The sequence below is a fragment of the Pelophylax lessonae genome (assembly GCF_965119305.1).
Source record: "Pelophylax lessonae genome assembly, chromosome: 1".
Lineage (NCBI taxonomy): Eukaryota > Metazoa > Chordata > Amphibia > Anura > Ranidae > Pelophylax > Pelophylax lessonae.
The window spans coordinates 141,063,970-141,085,676 of record NC_138768.1 but is presented as its reverse complement, the minus strand read 5'-3'; the positions used below and the strand labels follow the sequence as shown (position 1 = coordinate 141,085,676).

At 43.1% G+C, this 21,707-nt stretch overlaps 1 protein-coding gene across 1 annotated transcript in view; it reads left to right on the top strand.

Moving 5' to 3' along the window:
• MARVELD2 (MARVEL domain containing 2) overlaps nt 1-16,782 on the top strand; it is a 39,283-nt gene extending 22,501 nt beyond the window's left edge. Inside the window, exons 4-7 of the mRNA XM_082257069.1 lie at nt 1,657-1,808; nt 6,296-6,467; nt 11,699-11,749; nt 16,484-16,782. Coding sequence (XP_082113195.1) covers nt 1,657-1,808; nt 6,296-6,467; nt 11,699-11,749; nt 16,484-16,603 — 495 coding nt within the window. The 3' untranslated portion in view covers nt 16,604-16,782. The remainder of the gene's footprint in view (nt 1-1,656; nt 1,809-6,295; nt 6,468-11,698; nt 11,750-16,483) is intronic.
• The last annotated feature ends 4,925 nt before the right edge of the window (nt 16,783-21,707 follow it).

Here is a 21,707-nt window from a genome sequence, read left to right as displayed (position 1 = left end):
ACCTGCCTTCCAGAACATCAGAGTGCAATGCAGAGGGACTACCTGTAAAGTTGGAGCTGTGGTAAGGAGCAAGAGCCGCATAAGCTGATGCCTCCTCTGTAGTGCTGGCTCCTGTCCCATGCGGAGTGATACCAACTGCACTCTGCTTCTTATTTCCAGGCTACCAGTTTCCAGAGTGGTGCCAGCAGCAGGAAAGAAGAGATCTTCAGGTTAGTGTGAAGCAATACACTGGGTGACACTGTGTCGTGATCATTCACTTCTCCCATGTTGTTCAGGTAGATCTTCACCTCTTTAAAATTGCCTACCCCTGGGCTACAACATTCATTTATATATTCACCACTGGCCACACTTCGGTGGCATCTGCATAATTGGTTTGAGCCAAGCTAGCCCAAAGTAAGTGTATCAAGTAATCCTATTCCTGAAGTCCTCCTTTTTAATTTAATTTATATTCCTGCTGACAATGGTTTCACTAGACCTGAAATGAGTAGTAAATAATCGGTTATTAGATGATTTGTGGTAAGACTGCCATGTGCTAATATTTTACTCTAGTAATCTGGCATAAGCCTTGCGGGACTATATTTGTGGTCTCCATTCGTCAATTCCAACCTTCCAACCTATCGGTGGCCTCTGCTGGTCATTCATGTAATGTTGTTCTCTTTTTTTACCCTGTCCGTGATCTGTTAGTCCTTTTAACATGTGGGAATTGTCTCTTAAACTATGGACATTGGCTAAAATACTATATGTAATGGAGAGTATTATCACAGTTAAGTGTTTTGAAAAAAAATGCTTCCAGGAATATAATTCAAATACCTGTTGATCCTGCTGATCAAGCCATTTTAATTGTTCCTTGTAAAAGGTATCAATGACCTCCCTCAATCTACATCCAGACTACCTATTAGTGGCTGGCTATGACTCTCTAACTGCGCAGTAAACTGACAGTGTTTTCCTGCAACATTGTTCATGGGAATTATAAATAGAGGGGGAAAAAAGGGAGCCTTTAGCTGAACTTTGATACTCGTCCTCCAACAGTCTTTGTAATGGATTTTTAGTCTCTATGGGCATGGAAAAATAGGGACTTGTCTCTGCCATCTTCCTTTTTAACATATCCATTATAGACCAAAGACGTACCAGTTAGACAATGCTTATGTATCCAAATTTTTTGGTACCCTTGTTCTGGGTAGACATCTCTGTTGCTGGAGTTTCTATGCTGCTGATTCAATGGGCCATTATACTTCTGATAAGCATATAGAGCTTGAAAAGTCTAGCACAACTGTATTACAGCCCATACCCGCATGTTGCTGAAGTCCAATAAATTGTGGCTTTGGGGCCTATTTTTTTTTTTTTCTTCTTTTAATTTGTTTTTCCTTCCTTCCCTTCCCAGCAACTTTGTTTTTTCTGCGGCAGAGGTGGATACAGAATCACCAGCTTAAGTAGCTACTTACGTTACGTCACTGCTGATCTCATGTGCAGCTAGCCTTTGTGGTTACATAGACAGAATCTATTGTAGCCAGCTAAATCCGATCTTGTTACTGGAGTTTCCAAGAAGTGAAAGAAGCTAGAACTCAGTTTTGCTGTTAATCTGAAAATTAGAGGCCCATTATCACCTACATCCGTGTGTGTTTTAGCATCTAATGATGTGTTTTTCCTGTATTTTAGCACGACGTGTCTGCGGGTAATGACCATATGGTACTGGATGGCCCAATGCAGCAACGAGCTAATAAAGTTGGTGACATGCGGCCTGAGCTGATTAGCGGATATATTCCAGCAGGACATATACCAAAGCCCATTGTCATGCCGGATTATGTGGCGTAAGTATTGATGGAATCCATTTTTGCTAAACCAGTTTGTAAAACAATGTGTAAGTGTAAAGTTAGAGGGAAAACCGTGTTTTTTCACGTTAACAATATCACCAGGAACCCCAGGTAAGTGTTTAAGGGCCAGTTCTTTTCTGTACAGTGCGTTTTGATGCGTTGCATTTTGGCCAGGTTTACATTCCTTTTTTCTGTTTCAATAATTTTCATTCCTTTTTAAGCTCACTACCATTGGATTCGATAGAATGTGTGTTTTGATTAAAATGTTTCAACGATACAGCATGCAGGAGTTTTATTTTATAAGTTTTTCAGGCGGACCTGATCGGATGCCCAATGCATCCCTATGGGGCAGCGGATGTCACCGGAGACATCTCCGCTGCCATCCGATCCGATCCTGTCCGTCAAATCCTGACAGATGGAAACCCTATTTTCCATCCGTCGATCGGATTGGATGAGAATGGACAGGCGGTCCGTTCTCATCCGATTCCCCTATAGAGGACAGCATGGATCTGACCGCTCCGTCTCCGCATACAGAGCAGACATGGAGCTGTCATCCGCCTGCTCAGCGGGGATCGGAGGATCAATCCCCCGCTGACCAGAACGGACTCTGTCGACAGAACGGAGCCGTGGGAAAGGGACCTTATTGTGCCCTATAACCTTAAAGTTATACTCGGGTAGTTACCCTGTATAGGTAAATGAGCCCATGCAGGACAAAGAAACAGGTTCAATTAAAGCAGAACTTTACCTATAACAGTTTTGATAACAATTATTGTTCTTTAACAAAAGAGCATACATTTTACATGATTAATTATGCCACCAAAATGAGTGTGTGCTGTAAATTGCTCCCAGCATTGCTCCTGTTTTCTTCTTGCTGGAGGCTGCCATTTTGATGAAGCCCAGAGCAGTCACTTCCTTATTGGAAACTCCCGCCTCTCCTTGGTCTCAAAAACTGTCACTCTCTGTGATTAAAATGTGTGCATTTCCAGCCTTGATTGTATGTCTTGTCTTAGCTAGAGAAGAAGGCTGACAGAAACCTTTACAGGCTGCTGCTGAATTAAAAGAAGATATCAGGGAGATACAGTACAGTGCCTTCAAAAAGTACTCATACCTCCCTTCAAAAATTTCCACATTTTGTCATGCTACAACCAAAAATATGAATGTATTTTATTGGGATTTTATGTGATAGACCAACACAAAGTGGCACATTATTGTCCAGTGAAAGGAAAATGACAAATGTTTTTTTATTTTTTTTTACAAATATCTGAAAAGTGTGACATGTATTTGTATTCAGCCCCCCTGAGTCAATACTTTGTAGAACCACCTTTTGCTGAAATTACAACTGCAAGTCTTTTTGGGTATGTATCTATCAGCTTTGCACATATAGAGTGACATTTTTGCCGATTTCTTTTTTGTAAAATAGCTCAAGCTCTGTCTGATTGGATGGAGAGCATCTGTGAACAGCAATTTTCAAGTCTTGCCACAGCTTCTCAATTGGATTTAGGTCTGGACTTTGACTGGACCATTCTAACACATGAATATGCTTTGATCTAAACCAAAGGTCTTCAAACTATGGCCCTCCAGTGGTTCAGGAACTACAATTCCCATCATGCCTAGTCATGTCTGTTATTGTCAGAGTTTTATGATGCCTCATGGGATGTGTAGTTTTGCAACAGCTGGAGGGCCGTAGTTTGAGGACCCCGATCTAAACCATTCCATTGTAGCTCTGGCTGTATGTTTAGGGTCATTGTCCTGCTGGAATGTGAACCCCCCACCTCAGTCTTAAGTCTTTTGCAGACTCTTAACAGGTTTTCTTCTAAGATTGCCTTGTATTTGGCTCCATCCATCAACTCTGACCGGCTTCCCTGACCCTTATAAAGAAAAGCATCCCCCCAACAGGATGCTGCCACCACCATGTTTCACAGTGGGGATGGTGTGTTCAGGGTGATGTGCAGTGTTAGTTTTCTGCCACATACACGCGTTTTGCTTTTAGGCCAAAAAGTTCAATTTTGGCCTCATCTGACCAGAGCACCTTCTTCCACATGTTTGCTGTGTCCCCCACACGGCTTCTCCCAAAGTGCAATCGGGACTTCTTATTGCTTTCTTTCAACAAAGGCTTTCTTCTTGTCACTCTTCAATCAAGGCTAGGTTTGTGGAGTGCACAACTAATCGTTTTCCTGCGGACAGATTCTCCCACCTGAGCTTCCTCCAGAGTTACCATGGGCCTCCTGGTTGCTTCTCTGATTAATGCTCTCCTTGCCCGGCCTGTCAGTTTAGGTGGATGGCCATGTCTTGGTAGGTTTGCAGTTGTGTCATACTCTTTCCATTTTTGGAGGATGGATTGAACAGTGGTCTGTGAGTGGTTCAAAGCTAGGGATATTTTTTTTATAACCCAACCATGCTTTAAACTTCTCCACAACGTTATCCCTGACCTTTCTGGTGTGTTCCTTGGCCTTCATAATGCTGTTTGCTCACAAAGGTTCTCTAACAAACCTCTGAAGACTTCACAGAACAGCTGTATTTATACTGAGATTAGATTACACACAGGTGTACTCTATTAACTAATTAGATGACTTATGAAGGCAATTGGTTCCACTAGATTTTAGTTAGGGGTATCAGAGTAAAGGGGGCTGAATACAAATGCACGCCACACTTTTCAGATATTTATTTGTAAAAAATTTAAAAACCATTTATCATTTTCCTTCCACTTCACAATGATGTGCCACTTTGTGTTGGTCTATCACATAAAATCACAGTAAAATACGTTTACAATTTTGGTTGTAACATGACAAAATTTGGAAAATTTCAAGGGGTGTGAATACTTTTTCAAGGCACTGTAAGACAAGACACTATCTAGCACAGGAACAGGAATATCGGGATTATTTATCCTGTGGAACAATTAATAGAAACTGGCTTTACATATGTTGAAAACGTGTTCTTTCAGATAAGGATTCTTGCTATAAAAAAGATCTAGTTGAAGCCAGCCATAGATGGTTTGAATCTCGGCCAGTTCAGCAGGGACCAGCCGAGATTCGATCCATCCATGGGCAGGCTGATTGTACCCAGGCCGAACGACTTGGGGACAACCAGCATGTCTGAATTCAAGCATGCAATTATTGCCAGCGGCATTCACAATTGATTAAGGGAACAGGGATGGTAGTAACAGCATGTTGTCACTGTTTGCCAATAAACTTGAATTTTCGGGCAATCCCAAAAGATGGAATCCGGCCGGATCCCATGTGCATGCTTCTCCAGCAGCAGGAAGGAGCAGTCTGGTGAATATGGTTGCAGTGGTTGTGGTGTGTAATAAATTCTGTGTAAAATCTTAAATTGGATTAGCCTATCAACTGTTGGAAAGGGTATTCCCGCATATCTACTCAGTCGTCCTTGTTTAGATTCTGCTCCTCCGCCCGCCACAAGGCATGCAACTATTACCGTCCATTCATTCAGGCCTGGATAAAAGTCTTGTAAATCATGGATAATGGTTTACATAAAGTGTCATCTCAAAGAAGAACTTTCAGATCATCATTCTCCAAATGAATCACAGTTTAGCCAAACTATGACCTAAAAGCGTGGCGGCGAAGTTGCAGGAACCAAACGGAGAAGAAATTTGGCAGATCAAATGTATTTTTCAACCTGTCAAATGTGGCCAGAGTGCCTCCCTCACACAGATCTATCAACTATTTGACCCCCTTAGTGGCCCACACACAAGGGTGTCCGGGAGCGATTGGAATTCTGGAAAGGACTGGATGAAGCTGCCATTATTTAACCTTTTCTTTGGAAAATGCTAGTTGTCTGACTTTGTTGCAGATCCAGTGTTTCAGTACTTTGTGTCACTGACCTGTAACAAGTACTTTCAGACATTCTTGTTTTACTCTGACTTTGCTTGATGCATGCTTATTCCAGTGTAAATGACTTTTAAAAAGTACATATTTTACAAATTGATTATTTTTGGGTTGCATTATTAAATGGAAAATATCTAGGTAAGTACCAGAATTGTCAAAATTATATTTATCAAGCATTTTATTTCCATTATTGCTATGGGAGACTCCCAATAATGTTATCTCTTTTGGTTCTTCATTTACTTGTGCTGCTGCTCTACTCATCCCGGGGGGAAGAGAAACACTTTGGCATCATGGCCTTGGATGCTATAGAACCTTTTTTTCCAGTATTTTTTCTCTGTGTAGTGATGCAGAGTGGGCAAATTGGGTTTCACCCTGATATCCTGGCCTCAGTTTCTTTATAATATTGATACAAGGTTCACTTCATATTCTATTAGATGTGAACAAGATTTGTGGCATTCAGAAGTATAGGTTTTCAGATATTGATGTAAATTAAGGCCTATTTCTCACCTTGAGCATTTGAAAACGCTTGCATTGATGTGTTGCCATGCATGCCTCAAATAACAATCTATAATAATTATATTTAATTATATTTAAATATCCTACAATGTATCTTATACAAAAAAAATAATCTTTTTATTACAGAAAATACCAGGCAATAAACTCTGATGATGAGCGAGATCGCTATAAGGCGGTTTTTAATGACCAGTACTCTGAGTACAAAGAACTGTCTGCTGAAGTCCAGGCTGTCTTAAAGAAATTTAGTGAGCTGGATGCTGTTATGAGCAAATTGCCTAGGAACCCAGAGAATGAGCATGTGAGTATCATACTGACCCTCTACCTATGTTTATATCACTTTTTCCTTCAATGCCCACAATCATCTTCACATACATATACTGATGACCTGATGTTCATACTGCTTCCAGGTATTTAAGTCACAGAATTAGCATGACAGTCAGTCAACTATTATTTTAAGTAGGCGTTCAACAATGGTGGCTTTAATATATCATGAAAGTTATTCTTTAAAGGCTACATTTACCTATCGGTATAGCTGTTCCCCCGTACCTCTGACACGAGCAGGCAGCTACTGAAGTCCAGGAAGATCAATGAACTACGAGACCGCTCACCAGTGCCCTCTTAGTTCATTGAGAACTAAAAGCTGTCTGCTGCGCAGTGATACTGTTAACTGGCTTTGTTGTTGGGGGTTGCCTGATTCGGGGGAATGTGATGTATTTGTTCTGCATGGTAATGGTGATTTCTTGCTATTCTGCCTGAACCCTGTAATGTTGTTTACCGTTGTGATGTGAATTTCTCTCAATAAAGACGTTTTCTGATTTAAAAAAAAAAAAAAAAAAAGCTGTCTGCTGCAATGGCTAACAGTAGTTGTAGTTCATTCATTCACAGAACTCTGTGAATGAATGATGTTGCTGGGTGGGCGGAGCCAAGCTGTATTTGAATAGTGACAGGGGGTGCAGGGAGAAGAACCCTTGCCGCTGTCACAATGGAGGGTTGGGTGGCGGCAGGTGATTTAGTAACATGTTACACCCTAAATATGGGCTTCATTTTGTATGAAGACGGATATGATGATAAAGTATAGGGAAGGAGGATTACAAATAAAATCAGTCCACCTTTTTTTTTTTTTTTTCTTTTCTTTCTTTTTTCATGAAGTAACTATGTATTGTGGCTTCTGAAAGTATATATACCAATAAGCCATAACTTGACGACTGTAAAGTAAATAATTTTGCTTATCTTATTACAATGGCATCTGAAAGTTGGTGGGATATATTAGACAGCAAGTGAACATCTTGTCCCTGAAGATGATGTGTTGAAAGTAGAAACAAAAATGAGCAAGAATAAGGATTTGATCGACATTGATAAGGGCCAAATTATAATAGCTAAACTACTGGGTCAGAGCAACTCCAACACCGCTACTCTTGTGGGATGTTCCCGCTCTGCAGTGGTAGGGATGCACCAAAAGTGGTCCAGGGAAGGAAAACCAACAAACTGGCGGCAGGCCTCTGTACTCCGACTCCATAGAAGAGCTACTGTAGTTCATATTGTTGAAAAAGTTAATGCTGGCTGCGATCGGTGTCAGAACACAGTGCATTATAGTTTTGTTGCATAAGAGGCTGCGTAGCCTCAAACTGATCAGGGTGCCCATGCTGACATATGCCAATGGTCAGAAGCACCTACAATGGGCACATGATCATCAGATCTGGATTACGGAGCAATAGAAGAAGGTTGCCTGGTCTGATTAATCATGAGATGTACCAGGATGCAGTATGGGAAGAAGGCAAGCCTGGCGGAGGCAGTGTAATTGCTTTGAGCAATGTTCTGCTGTGAAAGAAGAGTCTCTCAGTAGTCCACTCTGCTACACAGGCATTATATCTGCCCACTTGGCACAGTAAAAAAAAAAAAGTCATTAAATGGAACAGCCGTAAATAAAAACACATATGCAAATGCAATGTCATGCATATATGCACAATTCAGACCTTTTAAATATATGTAATTCATATTCATAGTGCTAAGAAATCCCACAGTGTACAGGAGTGTGAAGGATGTTTTCCTCTTATAGAACTTAGTCTAATGTTTCTGCCACTATATATACACACACACAAACAGTAAAACCTTGCATTGCGAGCATAATTCTTTCATTTATTGGTTCATAAAATGTCCATCCACAAATGGCAGCCTCCACGAGGGGCTAAGAAGCAAAATCCAGCAGGAGCTACTGAGTATAAAAGAGAAGAGAGGCGCCTCTAAGTGTAGCAATATGATTACATTTAATGAAGGTTTAACATTTAGCAACTCACATGGTTGATGATTAAAAGAGGCACATCTAAGAATGCAGGCAACCGGGGTAAAGCTGTCCACATAGACCGTCGTCCTCACCACCGCCTCTCACCGTTGTCAGTCTGCAGGCATGACCGGGAAGACTCCCCTGCAATAGAGCAATCTGAAACGGAGGCATGAAGCGTTCGTGGAGCGCAGCGTGGAAGGGATGGTGGTGAGGAGGATGGTTTATGTGGACGGCTTTACCCCGGATGCCTCCATACTTAGATGTGTCTGTTTTAAGCATCAACCAGGGCCGGATTAAGAGCATCATGGGCTTGGTGCTGAGGATTTTGAAGGGCCTTAAGGGCCGTGCCTTGGCATGCACCCAGAGGAGGAAGGGTGCAGCCATGCATGCCTAATTCAACATGGGATGCTGTCTCTGAAGCCCATAAATACATCCATGCATCGGCAACTGTCCCTCCTTGTCCGGCCGTCGTGCTGTGTGGGGAGGTTCTGAGGGAGCTGCCTGGGGAAGCGAGCATAGAAGCCAGACTTCTGTGTTTACAAGTGACAGAAGAGCGGTAACAGTGAATATGGCCAACCCGGGGCCTATATTAAGGTAGGGGCCTGGAGCTGCAGCTCCAATAGCCCCTATGTTAATCTGGCCCTGGCATCAACCGTGTAAGTTGCTAAATGTTGAACCTTCAAATGTAACCATATTGCTGCACTTTGAGGCGTCTCCCTTCTCTTTTAATCTCACCTGTGACGTGATACTACTTGTTTATCAAGTCACAATTTAAAAATAAAAAACGTATTGTCTTGCAAAACGCTCTTAATCCAAGGTTTTACTATGTATGTATGTATGTATGTATGTATGTATGTGTAGCAAGGTTTCCAGGCCTGTGGCCTGAGGTGGGTCTGCCATTGATACCGGTTACCTCTCCAGCCCATGTGAGCTGCGGCCCTGGGTGTGAGAACTGACACATTGACAACTCCGGCATCTTTGGTTGTTTTATTGTAGTTTTAGGGAATGGGAGAAGGGAATGAGTGGGATACTCCTATAGGCTCGACTAAGTACAACTTGGGACTTTCTCAGGAAAAGGTCTGTTAAATAGGGTGACGCTAGGCCAACGCTCACTGACACTGTAACTTGAATGAAGTGCTGAATCCTCGACCTTGAGTCTAGAAGATCCAGGACTGTAGAACAATGAGCTACGGACACTACTGTACTGCAAAGTCACTAACTTCCTCCCCAAGCCTTGCACTGACTTGAGGTAGACTGTTGTGAAATCCTGTATGGCTGCAACTCTCAACTAAAACACTGCACACTGTCTCTTCAGGGCCCAAACTGCAGGTGCCCCCTTTAACTCTTTAGGGTCCCCTGACTAGGTACCCCTTCTGTGACTTCAGGGTCCTCTGACTAAGTACACCCTTTTACCGCTAGCTGACACTTGGATCCTATAACCTTCTCCGGAGTGGTCCCCACTGACACTAGGCAGACCCCCAGGGCCAATCCTCAGTACTCGCGACCTGTGTAGGCTTTCCTGGGACTGGACCCCTCTCTCTCCGCTGGTTCTCGGCACACCGGATCCCCCTCAGCTCAACTCGTCACTCTCTGGATTCCCAGGCAGCACCCGAGACATCCCACCTGACAGGAGGAGAGACAGCCATCCTCTCCCTCCTGGGACTCTGCTTCCCACCAAAGACAATGAGTCATGCTCTCCCTCAAACTTATACCAACTCCCAGAATCCTTTGCGGCAGAATCTGCCTTCTGGGTAGTTACAAGCCTGAAATTATCCCCGATTGGGTTTCCTCCACTGCCCTATGAGAAGCCTCTCACAGGAGCAAGTGGGGAGACTCCCCCTTCAGCAGACACACCTGGAAACCATGACACCCTACTAAAAGAAATCATGGCCCTGCTGTTAGGCAGACAAAGCCCACTATACATTTACCTAGCACCTACCTGTAGGGTGCTACATATGTACGTAGGTATGTGTGTATATATAATAATTTGAGCCAATCTGGGTAAAGTGTTGTCTAAATTGTGGGAAAAAAACAAAGCAGTTAGAGTAAACATATTCAAATAACATGGGTAGAAGATACATACTCTATGTAGGTAGTAGTATATGGTGGGAAACCCAGAACTCTCAAACCCTGCGTAGAAAGAATACTTGCCGCTTAGCAACTATGCTGCCAAGCTGTGCTTTATTTCATTCAACCTTCATCCTATTTTAAGTGTATACGACTTGAAATGTGCATGTTTTTTTGTTTTTAATTTTATCTTTTTATAGTTTTATCTTCCATTTTAAGAGAATTTTTGTAGTCTGTATTTCATATAATGACTGTTTTAGTGTAAACTATCCTTTAAAAAGGAATGTTGACCAAAAATACTGTAAATTCCATAATCCTACTACAGTACTATGTAATTAATACCATCTTTTTATTTTGTTCTCTCCGGGAATATATAGAAAGAGAGAGAGAACATATTATGTATTAGTGTGTCGATATCATTGTATGTGTGGTACATTGTTGATTCCAAAATAGGAAACGCAATTACCTAAACACAGTGGGGTTGATATACTAAAAGTGCAACATTTTGTACAGCCCTGCATAGAAACCATTTTAGCTTCCAGGTTTTATTACCAAAGCCTAATTGAATGAAATCGAGAAATATGTATCGGCGTATGACCAGCCTAAAGGTCCCCATAAATTACTCAAATTCAAGCCACTTTCTGCTGAATCAGGCAAAATTTCTCCACCCACGCTAAACAGCATGTATAGACAAATCTCCAAGTGTAGCTATTGCATTCTAACAGCCAATACCACCAGTTTTCAAAATACCCAAACAGTGCCTGCATCTAATTGGATGCATTTTCTGTCTGGCACCTTCAGTTTTTCAATAGAAGGATGTCTGGCAGAGTGGTGCCAACCTAGCCACCCACTGATTGAATTTAATTTTAGTGTATGGCCAGCATTAGTCAGATTCTCATTCACTATTCTCACCACACTTCACATGAGATTCGCAGCGCTAACTTAACAGAGCTTTCCATACCAGCCTCAGCTAACACTTCTAATGCCTGATTAACCTACAGAGCATTTTTTTATTTAATTATCAAGTGTGTTTGTAGTGTTTTTTTAAATGAAAAAACAGGATTGATAAAGTTTGATTAGCCTGTACTGCAGTGTTACTAAATACCCACTTTGTATTACATTTGCTGCTTACTAGTAAGTTAAAATATGACCCTAATTATAAAAGTTACTGTATTTTTCAGGAATACCAGCGGATTGCAAAGGTTATGCAAGAATATCAAAAGAAAAAGAATGTGAGTATATTAACTTGTATTTCACAAATATTCTAGAGGTTTTATTTAGTATAAGTAAATCTAGTACATGTTTTGCAGTAACACAAAGAAGGAACAAACTTCTTCCTGCATAGGAGAACAATTAAAAGCACACCTATGTCCTTCTTTTTTTTTTTCGTTCAATGACGGACACAGCTCCTATAATTCTTGACCATTGGGTTATGTTGCCCCCCTACAGGAGTAGGACACAAGGCAGAAAAAACTTCTGGCTACACCCATGGACAGTCCCAGGGGATATACTCCCCTCTTCCTGCTATAGTCACTCAGTTCTTTTCTGCCTAGTCAGGAATAAGGACCTAGTTCCTTGCTGGGATCTTTGGTCCTGGCAAAATTTTTAGATCTGACATTTTTTTTCTCCTGGATTTTTTCTGGTGATATCTATAATGAACTACCGGACTGGGCAATGGGCTGGATATTTTAGATCCAGTGGTCACCCCAGTATGGCCAGCGCACATGTTCAGGCCTCAGCTCTGCGCTAGGTCAGTCACAACATAGCCCCAATGGACAGGGGTTGGCCCTGCGTGTTAAACATCTCACAAGGTCGCATAGGACCTGGCTTTGGCCTGAGTCGCAGTGTTCCTCCTGGCCGACAGCCCCCCCATTTCGATAGAGAGGAGGATCTATCTGGAATGGTGCCCACCCTGTTCCTGGTATGGTGAGTAACTGTTTGACCCTTCACCCCTGGAGGGTTTTGGGGTTGACATGGGCCCCTCCTTGGGACTCTCGGACCCCCGGGTTCCCCTCCTCCCACAGGCATCCCCCCTCATCCTGCCCCCCTCCCTCCGCATATGCTGGGGATGTATTTTTTTTTTGGGTGGTCTGGCCACTTTCCTGAGGTGGGGGCAGGGCGCTAAGTAGCGATGGGGGGCCGGGGGGGGGGGGCCCATCCTGCCTGGATCTGTCCTGAGGCCTGGTTTCCTTTCACCGCCTATTTTGTCAGAATTGTCGCTAAAAAGTTGGGACGACCAAAGCATCCCCGTGGGGTTCCCAAGTGCTCTACTAGATGTTACTCCTATGAGGAGTCCCTCCTTAATTAGTGGACTGTGCCACCGGAGGTGGACCCTCCAGTTTCCAGATTAAACAAGGCAACCATGATTCCGGTGGAGGAGTCCCAGGCCTTTAAGGATCCGGCTTACCGGAAAGGTAGAGGCTGTGGCCCGCATTATGTATACCTTAGCTGGTTCGGCAATGAGGCCGGTATTTACCATTGCCCTAGTGTCACAAACTGTGACCGAGTGGGCTACGCTTCTATGCCGTGACCTGAAGGGAGAACTGCTCCTACTGCCTTTTGCTGAGCTGGCGGGCAGCTGTTCCAGGGGCTGCAGTTTATCTGTGATGCCTCTTTGGACGAAGCTTGCCTCTCTCTTTTGGTGGTGGTCCTTCATCGGGGCTTTTGGCACAAATGCTGGTGTGCGGACCAGACTTCTAAAAAGGCCTTGACTGATTTTTCCCTTTCAAGGAGCTTATTTGTTTGGAGCTACCCTGTATGATGACATAAAAGGTCTCACGGGGGGGGGGGGGGGGGTACCTTTCTTCTGCAATCTACTAAGGGCAAGGAACCTCATCATAGATGTAGACCTTCCTTCTCGGCTCCTAAGAAGTTTTTTCATCCCTCAGGGTCGACCAACAAGGGCTTGAAGCCTTTCAGGGCCACTTCTGGTGAATCCAAACAAATCTGGCCTGGCAAGCCAAGAGTGGGCTTCTCCAGACCAACAGACAAGGCTCCTTCTGCGTGAAGGTGCGCCCTCACCCGTATCGGGGGTGGGGGGGGGGGCGTCTTCGCTGGTTACCAGACCTGTGGACTTCCCTGGTGCAAGACAAGTGGGTCCACAAAGTAATTTGGTCCGGCTACAAATTGAGTTTCGCTCGTGTCCCCCAGCAATGTTTTTTCCTTCCAACATGTGTCTGTTCCCAGACTGGTTACAGGGTCTGTATGGGGCGGTACAAGACTTGTTCCTTCAAGGGCTGATTTTTCCGGCTCCGACTTCGGAAAGTTTTCAGGGTTTTTACTCAGACCTGTTTACCGTCTCCAGGAAGGAAGGCAAAATACGTCCAATCCTGGACCTCAAGGTGCTTAACTGCTCTGTGTGGGTACAGAAGTTCAGAATGGAGTTTATTCGAATGGTGGTGGCATCTCTGCATCAGGGGTATTTCCTCGCCTCTATAGATCTCAATGATGCCTATCTTTACATTCCAATATGTGCCAGTCACCAGCGTTTTCTCCGCTTTGCTGTGGCAGAGGAGCATTATCAGTCTGTAGCATTACCCTTTGGTCTGGCCTCTGCTCCTCAGGTCTTCACAAACGGGTTGGCTCCAGTGCTAGCCTTGCTAGGCCAACGGGCATTGTGGTATTGGGCTACTCTGCTCTGGTGGAGAACCTGGAGATCACAAAAAAAACTCTGCAGGAGTATGGCTAGATTCTGAATTTTCAGACGTCTGCCCTGGTGCCATCCACGAAGCTGGACTATTTGGGTCTGACTCTGGACTCGGCCATAGCCAGAGTGCTGCTTCCTCTGGACAAACTCCAGTAATAGCAGGCTGCAATTCGCCTCCTGCTGTTCAACAAATTGTCATCCTTCCGAGCTTGCATGTGGGTGCTGTGCCTGATGTTATCTACCTTTTTGAGGCAGTTCCGTTTGCACAGTTCCATACGAGGTCCCTACAAAGGGAGTGTCTGACCAAATGGGACAAGACTCTGCAGTCTCTGGACAATCTGATCCGGTTGAGTCAGGGAACAAAGGAGTCCCTGATATGGTGGCTTCGCTCTCCGGCTGGGAAAATCCTTCCTCCCCTTGTATTGGACAGTGGTCACCACGGATACCATCCTGTCCAGCTGGGGAGGCGTCCTCGGCAAGCATTCTGCTCAGGGGATCTGGACGCTGGAAGAGTCCAGACTACTGATCAATGTCTTGGAACTCTGAGCGATCAGACTGTGTCTGGGTCATTGGACAGATCGTCTTCAGGATTGTCCAATGCACATTCAATCGGACAATGCCACGGCCGTGTATACAAAAATTGAGACATGACCCTGTGAATTGCCTGACATTGCCCGGGTCAGAAGGATAAACGACCTCAAGTGTTCAGGTCAAAAGGGTTCTAATGTGAGCCACTGGCATCCACAGATGCTATAGTCACTGGCTTTGACGGTTTGGCTGTTGAACGCCAGGTGCTAAAGGATAGCGGTTTGTCTGAGTCTGTGATTCCAACGTTTTCCTTCTCGGTGTCTCGGATCATGACCTTCCTTCAATGGGGGGGGGGGGGAGGGCTGAACAGAAATTGGCCTTGAGTACCATCAAGGGCCAGGTATCGGTCTTGGGTTTTTTTTTTTCCAACAACCTTTGGCCACACACTCTCTCTGGTGCATACTTTTCTTCAGGGTGTCGGAACATTTGGTTCCTCCAGTGCAGGCTCCGTTGCCGCCTTGATCTTAATTTGGTGCTTTCAGCTCTACAGAAGCCTTCCTTTGAAAATTTTTGTGAGATTCCCCTGCTTACGCTGTCCCAGAAGGTGGCCGCCTTGGTGGCTATTACCTCTGCACGCAGGGTGTCGGAACTGGCAGCATTATCCTGTCGTTCACCTTACATGGCGATTCACAAGGATAAGGTGGTGCTACGCCTCTGTCCGTCATTCCTTCCTAAGGTGGTCTCTGACTTTCATTTGAATGAAGACATTGTGTTGCCTTCCCTCTGTTCCAGGCCTAAACATCCAAAGGAAATTGCCTTGCATGCCTTGGATGTGGTCCGGGAAATTAGGATGTACCTGGCAGCTACGGAGTCTTTCAGTAAGTCATACTTTCGATTTGTGCTCACGGATGGAACTCGCAAAGGGTTGCCTGCTTCCTCTGCGACCATTTCCAGATGGATCAGGCAGATGGTGGTTCAGGCCTATTCCATCATGGGTCAGGTTTCTCAGTTCCCTGTCAAGGCCCACTCTACTAGGGCACTTAGTGCCTCCTAGGCCTTCTGTCATCATGCGTCAGTAACGCAGATTTGCAAGGCAGCCACCTGATCGTCGGTGCACACTTTTACAAAGTTTTATAATGTGGATGTGTTGGCGTCTGCGGATGCTTGCTTTGGCTGCAAGGTTTTGCAGGCTGCTATTAAGAGGACTTGAGCCTCATTGAGGGTGTATTGTTTTTTTCAGGTGGGCTTCAGTTGTTTTGGTTGAGCCCCTGTTGCCTGGTTTGCTACTGTTTAGCCTTGGGAATTTTTTTGCGGTTTCCCGCCCCTCATGTTTAACACTGCTTTGGGACATCCCAATGGTCAAGAATGACAGAAGCTGTGTCTGTCAATGAACGAAAAAGAGAAAATGGGATTTTTTACTTACTGTAAAATCCATTTAGTTGATGTTCATTGACGAACACAGCACCCATCCCTCTGTGAAGTTGTAATTCTTCTGACACGGCTTGTAACAAAACATACAATAATTTCGCTGACAAGGGAACAATCCATTACAAACCATGGGTTGAAGAAATAAACCTCACATTAGGGTGTAGATACAATGGGAAGAACAATTATGTGAACCCCTTGGCATTAACTGTTTTTTTGCAGTCATCTGTCATAAAATTTGATCTGATCCTCATCCATCTTTAGAAAATACTGTTGTGATAGCTTCTCTTTAAATTTGAATAGACTTGTTTTGTTGTGGAGAATGAGTAATGGTCTCGCGTATAAATTACGTGTTTTTTTGTGACAGGACCCAACATTTTTGGAGAAGAAGGAACGATGCGAGTACCTGAAGAACAAATTGTCACACATCAAGCAGAGAATTCAGGAATATGATAAAGTTATGAATTGGAATGATGGATTTAATTAATTTGTACCAATAGCTTTTAATGTAAATGCCTTCATACTCTTTAAACCCTTATTCCCTCCATACCTTTTTTATATATTGCAGCCTGTTTTTTATATTGAGCATTTTTCATTGTAAATACTATACTCTCCAATGGTAAATACAAGATATCCTGTGTGTGTAACAATATGATTGTTGCTTCTCTCCTAAATAGTTTGCCAGTTATACTTGAAGGAGACTGTCAGTAGGGCTGATTTCTAAGAAATAAAGAAAGAATTGCATCTCTTGCGCACAGCAACCAATATAATTTCCGATTTTACTTTTAGCACACAGGAGTTGATTTACTAAAACTGGAGAGTGTAAAATTTGGTACAGTTGCGCATGGTAGCCAATCGGCTTCTAACTTCAGCTTGTTCAATTAACCTTTAAACAAAAAAAAAAAAAAAAAAAAATGGAAGCGGATTGGTTTCTATGCAGAGCTCCACCAGGTTTTGCACTCTCCAGTTTTAGTAAATCAACCCCACAGTTCTTTCCGGTTACAATAATTTGGCCCCGATACTCTTAGCAAATAATATTTTTACAGTTCCAAGATAGATTGTATCTATTGTTTTAGAGTTGCATTAACAAAAAAATAAATCTATTTGTTTTAGTACATTTTTTTTGTTTTTGCTATTTTATTTAATCTTGTCCCTTTTTTAAAAGTAAAAATGAGGACTGCACAGTTCTTCGTGTTTTAATGTGCCTTCAGAGCTTTGAAATTTGGAGCTCTATTATACATAAAACATTGCAAGCTAGTAGGTAGCCTCAGTAGCTCTTATTCCTCTCTGCTGTACCCAGACTCCAAGCCGTTTCATCAGGCATAGCAGTGCCCACATTCCTGCCATTTTGGCTAGTAGGAATGTGTAGACACAAGAGCAAGCGGGTAGCTTGATCACTACCTTTAGGAAAGTTAGAATGGGGCAGCATTTGGCCAATGATGGGAAAAAATGAGGACTGCGACAGGTATGTGCAGGCATCTCCGCTGGAAATGTTCTTTTTATAAAGTGATGCCTTTAAGGACAAATGTCAGGGAGGAAAATATATGCAGTATATAATTACAACAAAATGGTCAATATTGTGAGCTAAAGAGGTTTTAAGTCATTAAATCTGGGGAAAATTCTTACTGGTAGGTGTGTGCCCGTTGTACCATGTACGTGTATAAGAAAGTATCCTGTTCTCTTTGTTTTACTTCCTTCGTGTGAAATCCCTGGCGTTTCTGCCAGTCCCTCTGCTTTTAAAAACTGACCACACTCAGCAGGAGATTTCTCTAGCTATGCTGGGACCTCTGCCTGCTCCAATGTTCAGACTTGTCTTGACATGCCACCCTGCACACCCATTCAGTGGGAATCTCTGTGTACTGTTGCTTCTCCTCCCCCAGTTTTTATGCAGCTGAGAACAGAGGAAATGTGATAACTTATAAACAAGTCAAAAGTATTGATAATGTATATTTACATCTATACAAAAATGGTTTGCCTTTCATTTCTATTTTAAACGGAATAGGCGGTTTTACAAGGTGATCATTTACAATCATTTAAGCTTTAACTATGTTATTTAGCAGAACTGGCATGCCTAACTGATGTGTACTAATGATTTTATTATCTTTAGCACAATATACAAATTTTATGTACAGCGTCACATTACCATTAGAACGTAGAACGTGTAACGTTAGTGCTGTTTTCATATGTAAATATAAAATTCTCTCTGCTTAGGTTTTGCATTTGTTTTATCAGAAAAACAAATATTTCATATCAGCTCCATTTCCGAATTTACTCTTGATAAGTACTGTACACAAGTGTATTTCTATTCTATCAAGTCCCAAGCCTATCTAAGTTTTTTTTTATCTGATCTGTATAACCAAAACAAATGACCAGTGTACAGTGTGGGTGGCCTTCTCTATGATTTTTTCCTTATGTGTAAAATGATTTAGAACCGGAAGACTGAAAGACCTCTACAGAGGCTGGAAATCCAGGACATCCTTGTTGAATGTAAAACTTTGTTTTTATTGACTGAAATACATGCAGAAGTCCTGGGCAGAGATTACAAAGTGTTTACCACCCCACTGATGTCATGTGAACACAATTCATCTGTCTATTTGTTTGCACTCATCTCACAAAAGATCTAGTTTCCTCAATGTAACACTTTCTTAAAAGGCTTGTCACTAAAAGCTGAACTCTAAGCAGATATAAAAGATGCACATTAAAGCGGAGTTCCACCCAAAAACTTCCACGGCGCTGTCCCTCGGAAGTTCTGTTCTCTTTCTCCTTCCCCCGCCGCCGAGCCAATGAGAATGCGCGACGCGCTCCACTCAGTAGGGAACCACCTCTAAAACGGAAAGGCTTCATTTTTTAATTTTTTTTTTATTCGCAGCTGGAACACCGCTTTAATGCAGCACTGTATTCAGTAAAACAAAATGAAATGTATTTTATTAAATGCAAGCAGTAAAAGTACATGAATATGATATGGTATCTGCCTCTAGTAGGTCTAGTACAGCAGCGCAGAGAGGGAAAGGGGTATAAGCAGCACAAGGAGCCAAACAGTTGTGCTGTAGTGCTTATGAGTCAATAAGGAACATGCTGAGAGAGCAGAGGTACACTATATTACCAAAAGTATTGGTACACCTGCTTTAATAGGCACATGAACTTTAATGACATTTCAGTCTTAGTCCATAGGGTTTAATAAAACAGCTTCAACTCTTCTGGGAAGGCTGTTCACAAGGTTTAGGGGTGTGTCTATGGAAATTTTTGACAATTTTTCCAGAAGTGCATTTGTTAGGTCAGGCACTGATGTGGTCGAGAAATCCTGGCTTGCAGTCTCCGCTCTAATTCATCCCAAAGGTGTTCTATCTGGTTGAAGTCAGGACTTTGTGCAGGCCAGTCAAGTTTCTCCACCCCAAACTCGCCCATCCATGTCTTTATGGACCTTTCTTTGTTGTGCGCTTGTCCAAATCATTTAATGAAGGGGGGATTATGGTGTGCGGTTGGTTTTCAGGGGTTGGGCTTGGCCCCTTAGTTCCAGTGAAGGGAACTCTTAAGGTATCCGCATACCAAGACTTTTTGGACAATTTTATGCTCTCAACTTTGTGGGAACAATTTGGGGATGGCCCCTTCCTGTTCCAACATAACTGTGTACCAGTGCACAAAGCAAGGTCCATAAAGACATGAATAAGCAAGTTTGTGGTGGAGGAATGGACTCCCAGAAGAGTTGAAGCTGTTATAGCTAAAAGGGTGGCCCAACTCCATATTAAACCCTACGGACTAAGACTGGGATGCCATTAAAGTTAATGTGCTTGTAAAGGCAGGTGTCGCAATGCTTTTGGTAATATATTGTATCTTCATATGTCAAACCTATTACCCCCATTATGAGAAATCCCTATTTTCCACCAGGACTATCCCTCCCTTACTGCCTCAATTAGACATATTGCTATCCCTCCTCGATCTCTGAAGACCTACAAGAGAGCCTCAAACCTTTTTCACACTCGCCTATAATCTATACCTTGCCCCCAGCTTCAATATTTTCAATTCAAAGAAATCCAGACACACCTGAGAAGTAGGGGACTGACCTTGAGGGACTTGACCCCCCTTTGAATTTCTCTGCTCACAGGACTTACAACCCTCACATCTCACAACTAAATTGCATCTTGCTGTGCCACAGATCTTCCCCTACATCTTGGTGTGGGAGAGAGATCTAGGTTGTCAATTTTAGGAAGAAAACCTTCATTTATATACAGGTGCATCTCATGAAATTAGAATATCATCAAAAAGTTAATTTATTTCAGTAATACAATTTAACCACTTGCCGACCGCCGCACGACTATCTACGTCGGCGGTCAGCCCCTCACAGGCAAACTAACGTAGGGCTACGTTGCTTGCTTGTGAGGGTCTAGGGAGCGAGCGCGCGCCCCCGGAGGCGCGCTCCCGCGTGGTCATGGACCCCCCCCCCGCGCGTGTGACCAGCGGACCCGATGTCCGCCGGCCACTCGGCGATCGGCGGGGGAGAGGGAGAATGTCAGGCAGCTTGTGATTCTCCTCGCTGCAAAGACACTGATCACATGGATCTACTATGTAGATCCGTTGATCAGTGTCCTTACAGCTGAAGCCACAGCCAATCACAGTAGAAAGCACGCCCCTAGGGACACACACAGCCCCTCCCTCCCAAATAAAGTTAACCCCTTCACTACCAGTGTATTTTTACAGTAACAGTGCATATATATAGCACTGATTACTGTAGAAATGTCACTGGTAACCCCAAAAGTGTCAAAAATGTCAGTCAAGGGTCCGATCTGTCCGCCGCAATGTCGCAGTACCGCAAAAAAAATCGCAGATCGCCGCCATTACGCGTTAAAAAAAAAAATGGCAAAAATCTTTCCCTTTGTTAGTAAACGCGATAACTTTTGCGCAAACCAATCAAAATACGCTTTTTGCGATTTTTTTTTTTTTTTACCAAACATAGGTAGCATAAAACAAATTGGCCGAAAATGTTAAAAAATTTTGATTTTTACATTTTTTTTTTGGGGGAATTTCATATAAAAAAATGTGAAAAATATTGTTATTTTTGCAAAATTGACGCTCTTTTTTTGTTTATAGCGCGTGATCAAAAAATTGCACAGGTGACCAAATACCACCAAAAGAAAGCTCTGTTTGTGGGAAAAAAAGGACGCCAAATTCGTTTAGGTACAGCGTCGCACGACCGCGCAATTGTCCGTTAAAGTCACGCAGTGCCGAATCGCAAAATACCCCCTGGTCGGAATGGGGGTAAAATCTTCCGGGGCTTAAGTGGTTAAAAAGTGAAACTCATATTTTATATAGATGTGTTACACACCAATATATATTTCAAGCAATTCTTTCTTTTCATTGATGATCATCCGTGACTGAAACTTGGGATCTTGTGCCTCTCCACTCTTTGTCCATACTCTGGGACCTTGATTTCCAAATGAAATGCAAAATTTTCCACAGTTTGTTATGATTTGGGGAGCCATGGCATCTGCTGGTGTTGGTCCACTGTGTTTTTTCAAGTCCAAAGTCAGCACAACCCTCTATCAGGAGATTCTCTTCTTTGTGGAGATGCGGATTACATTTTCTAGCAGGACTTG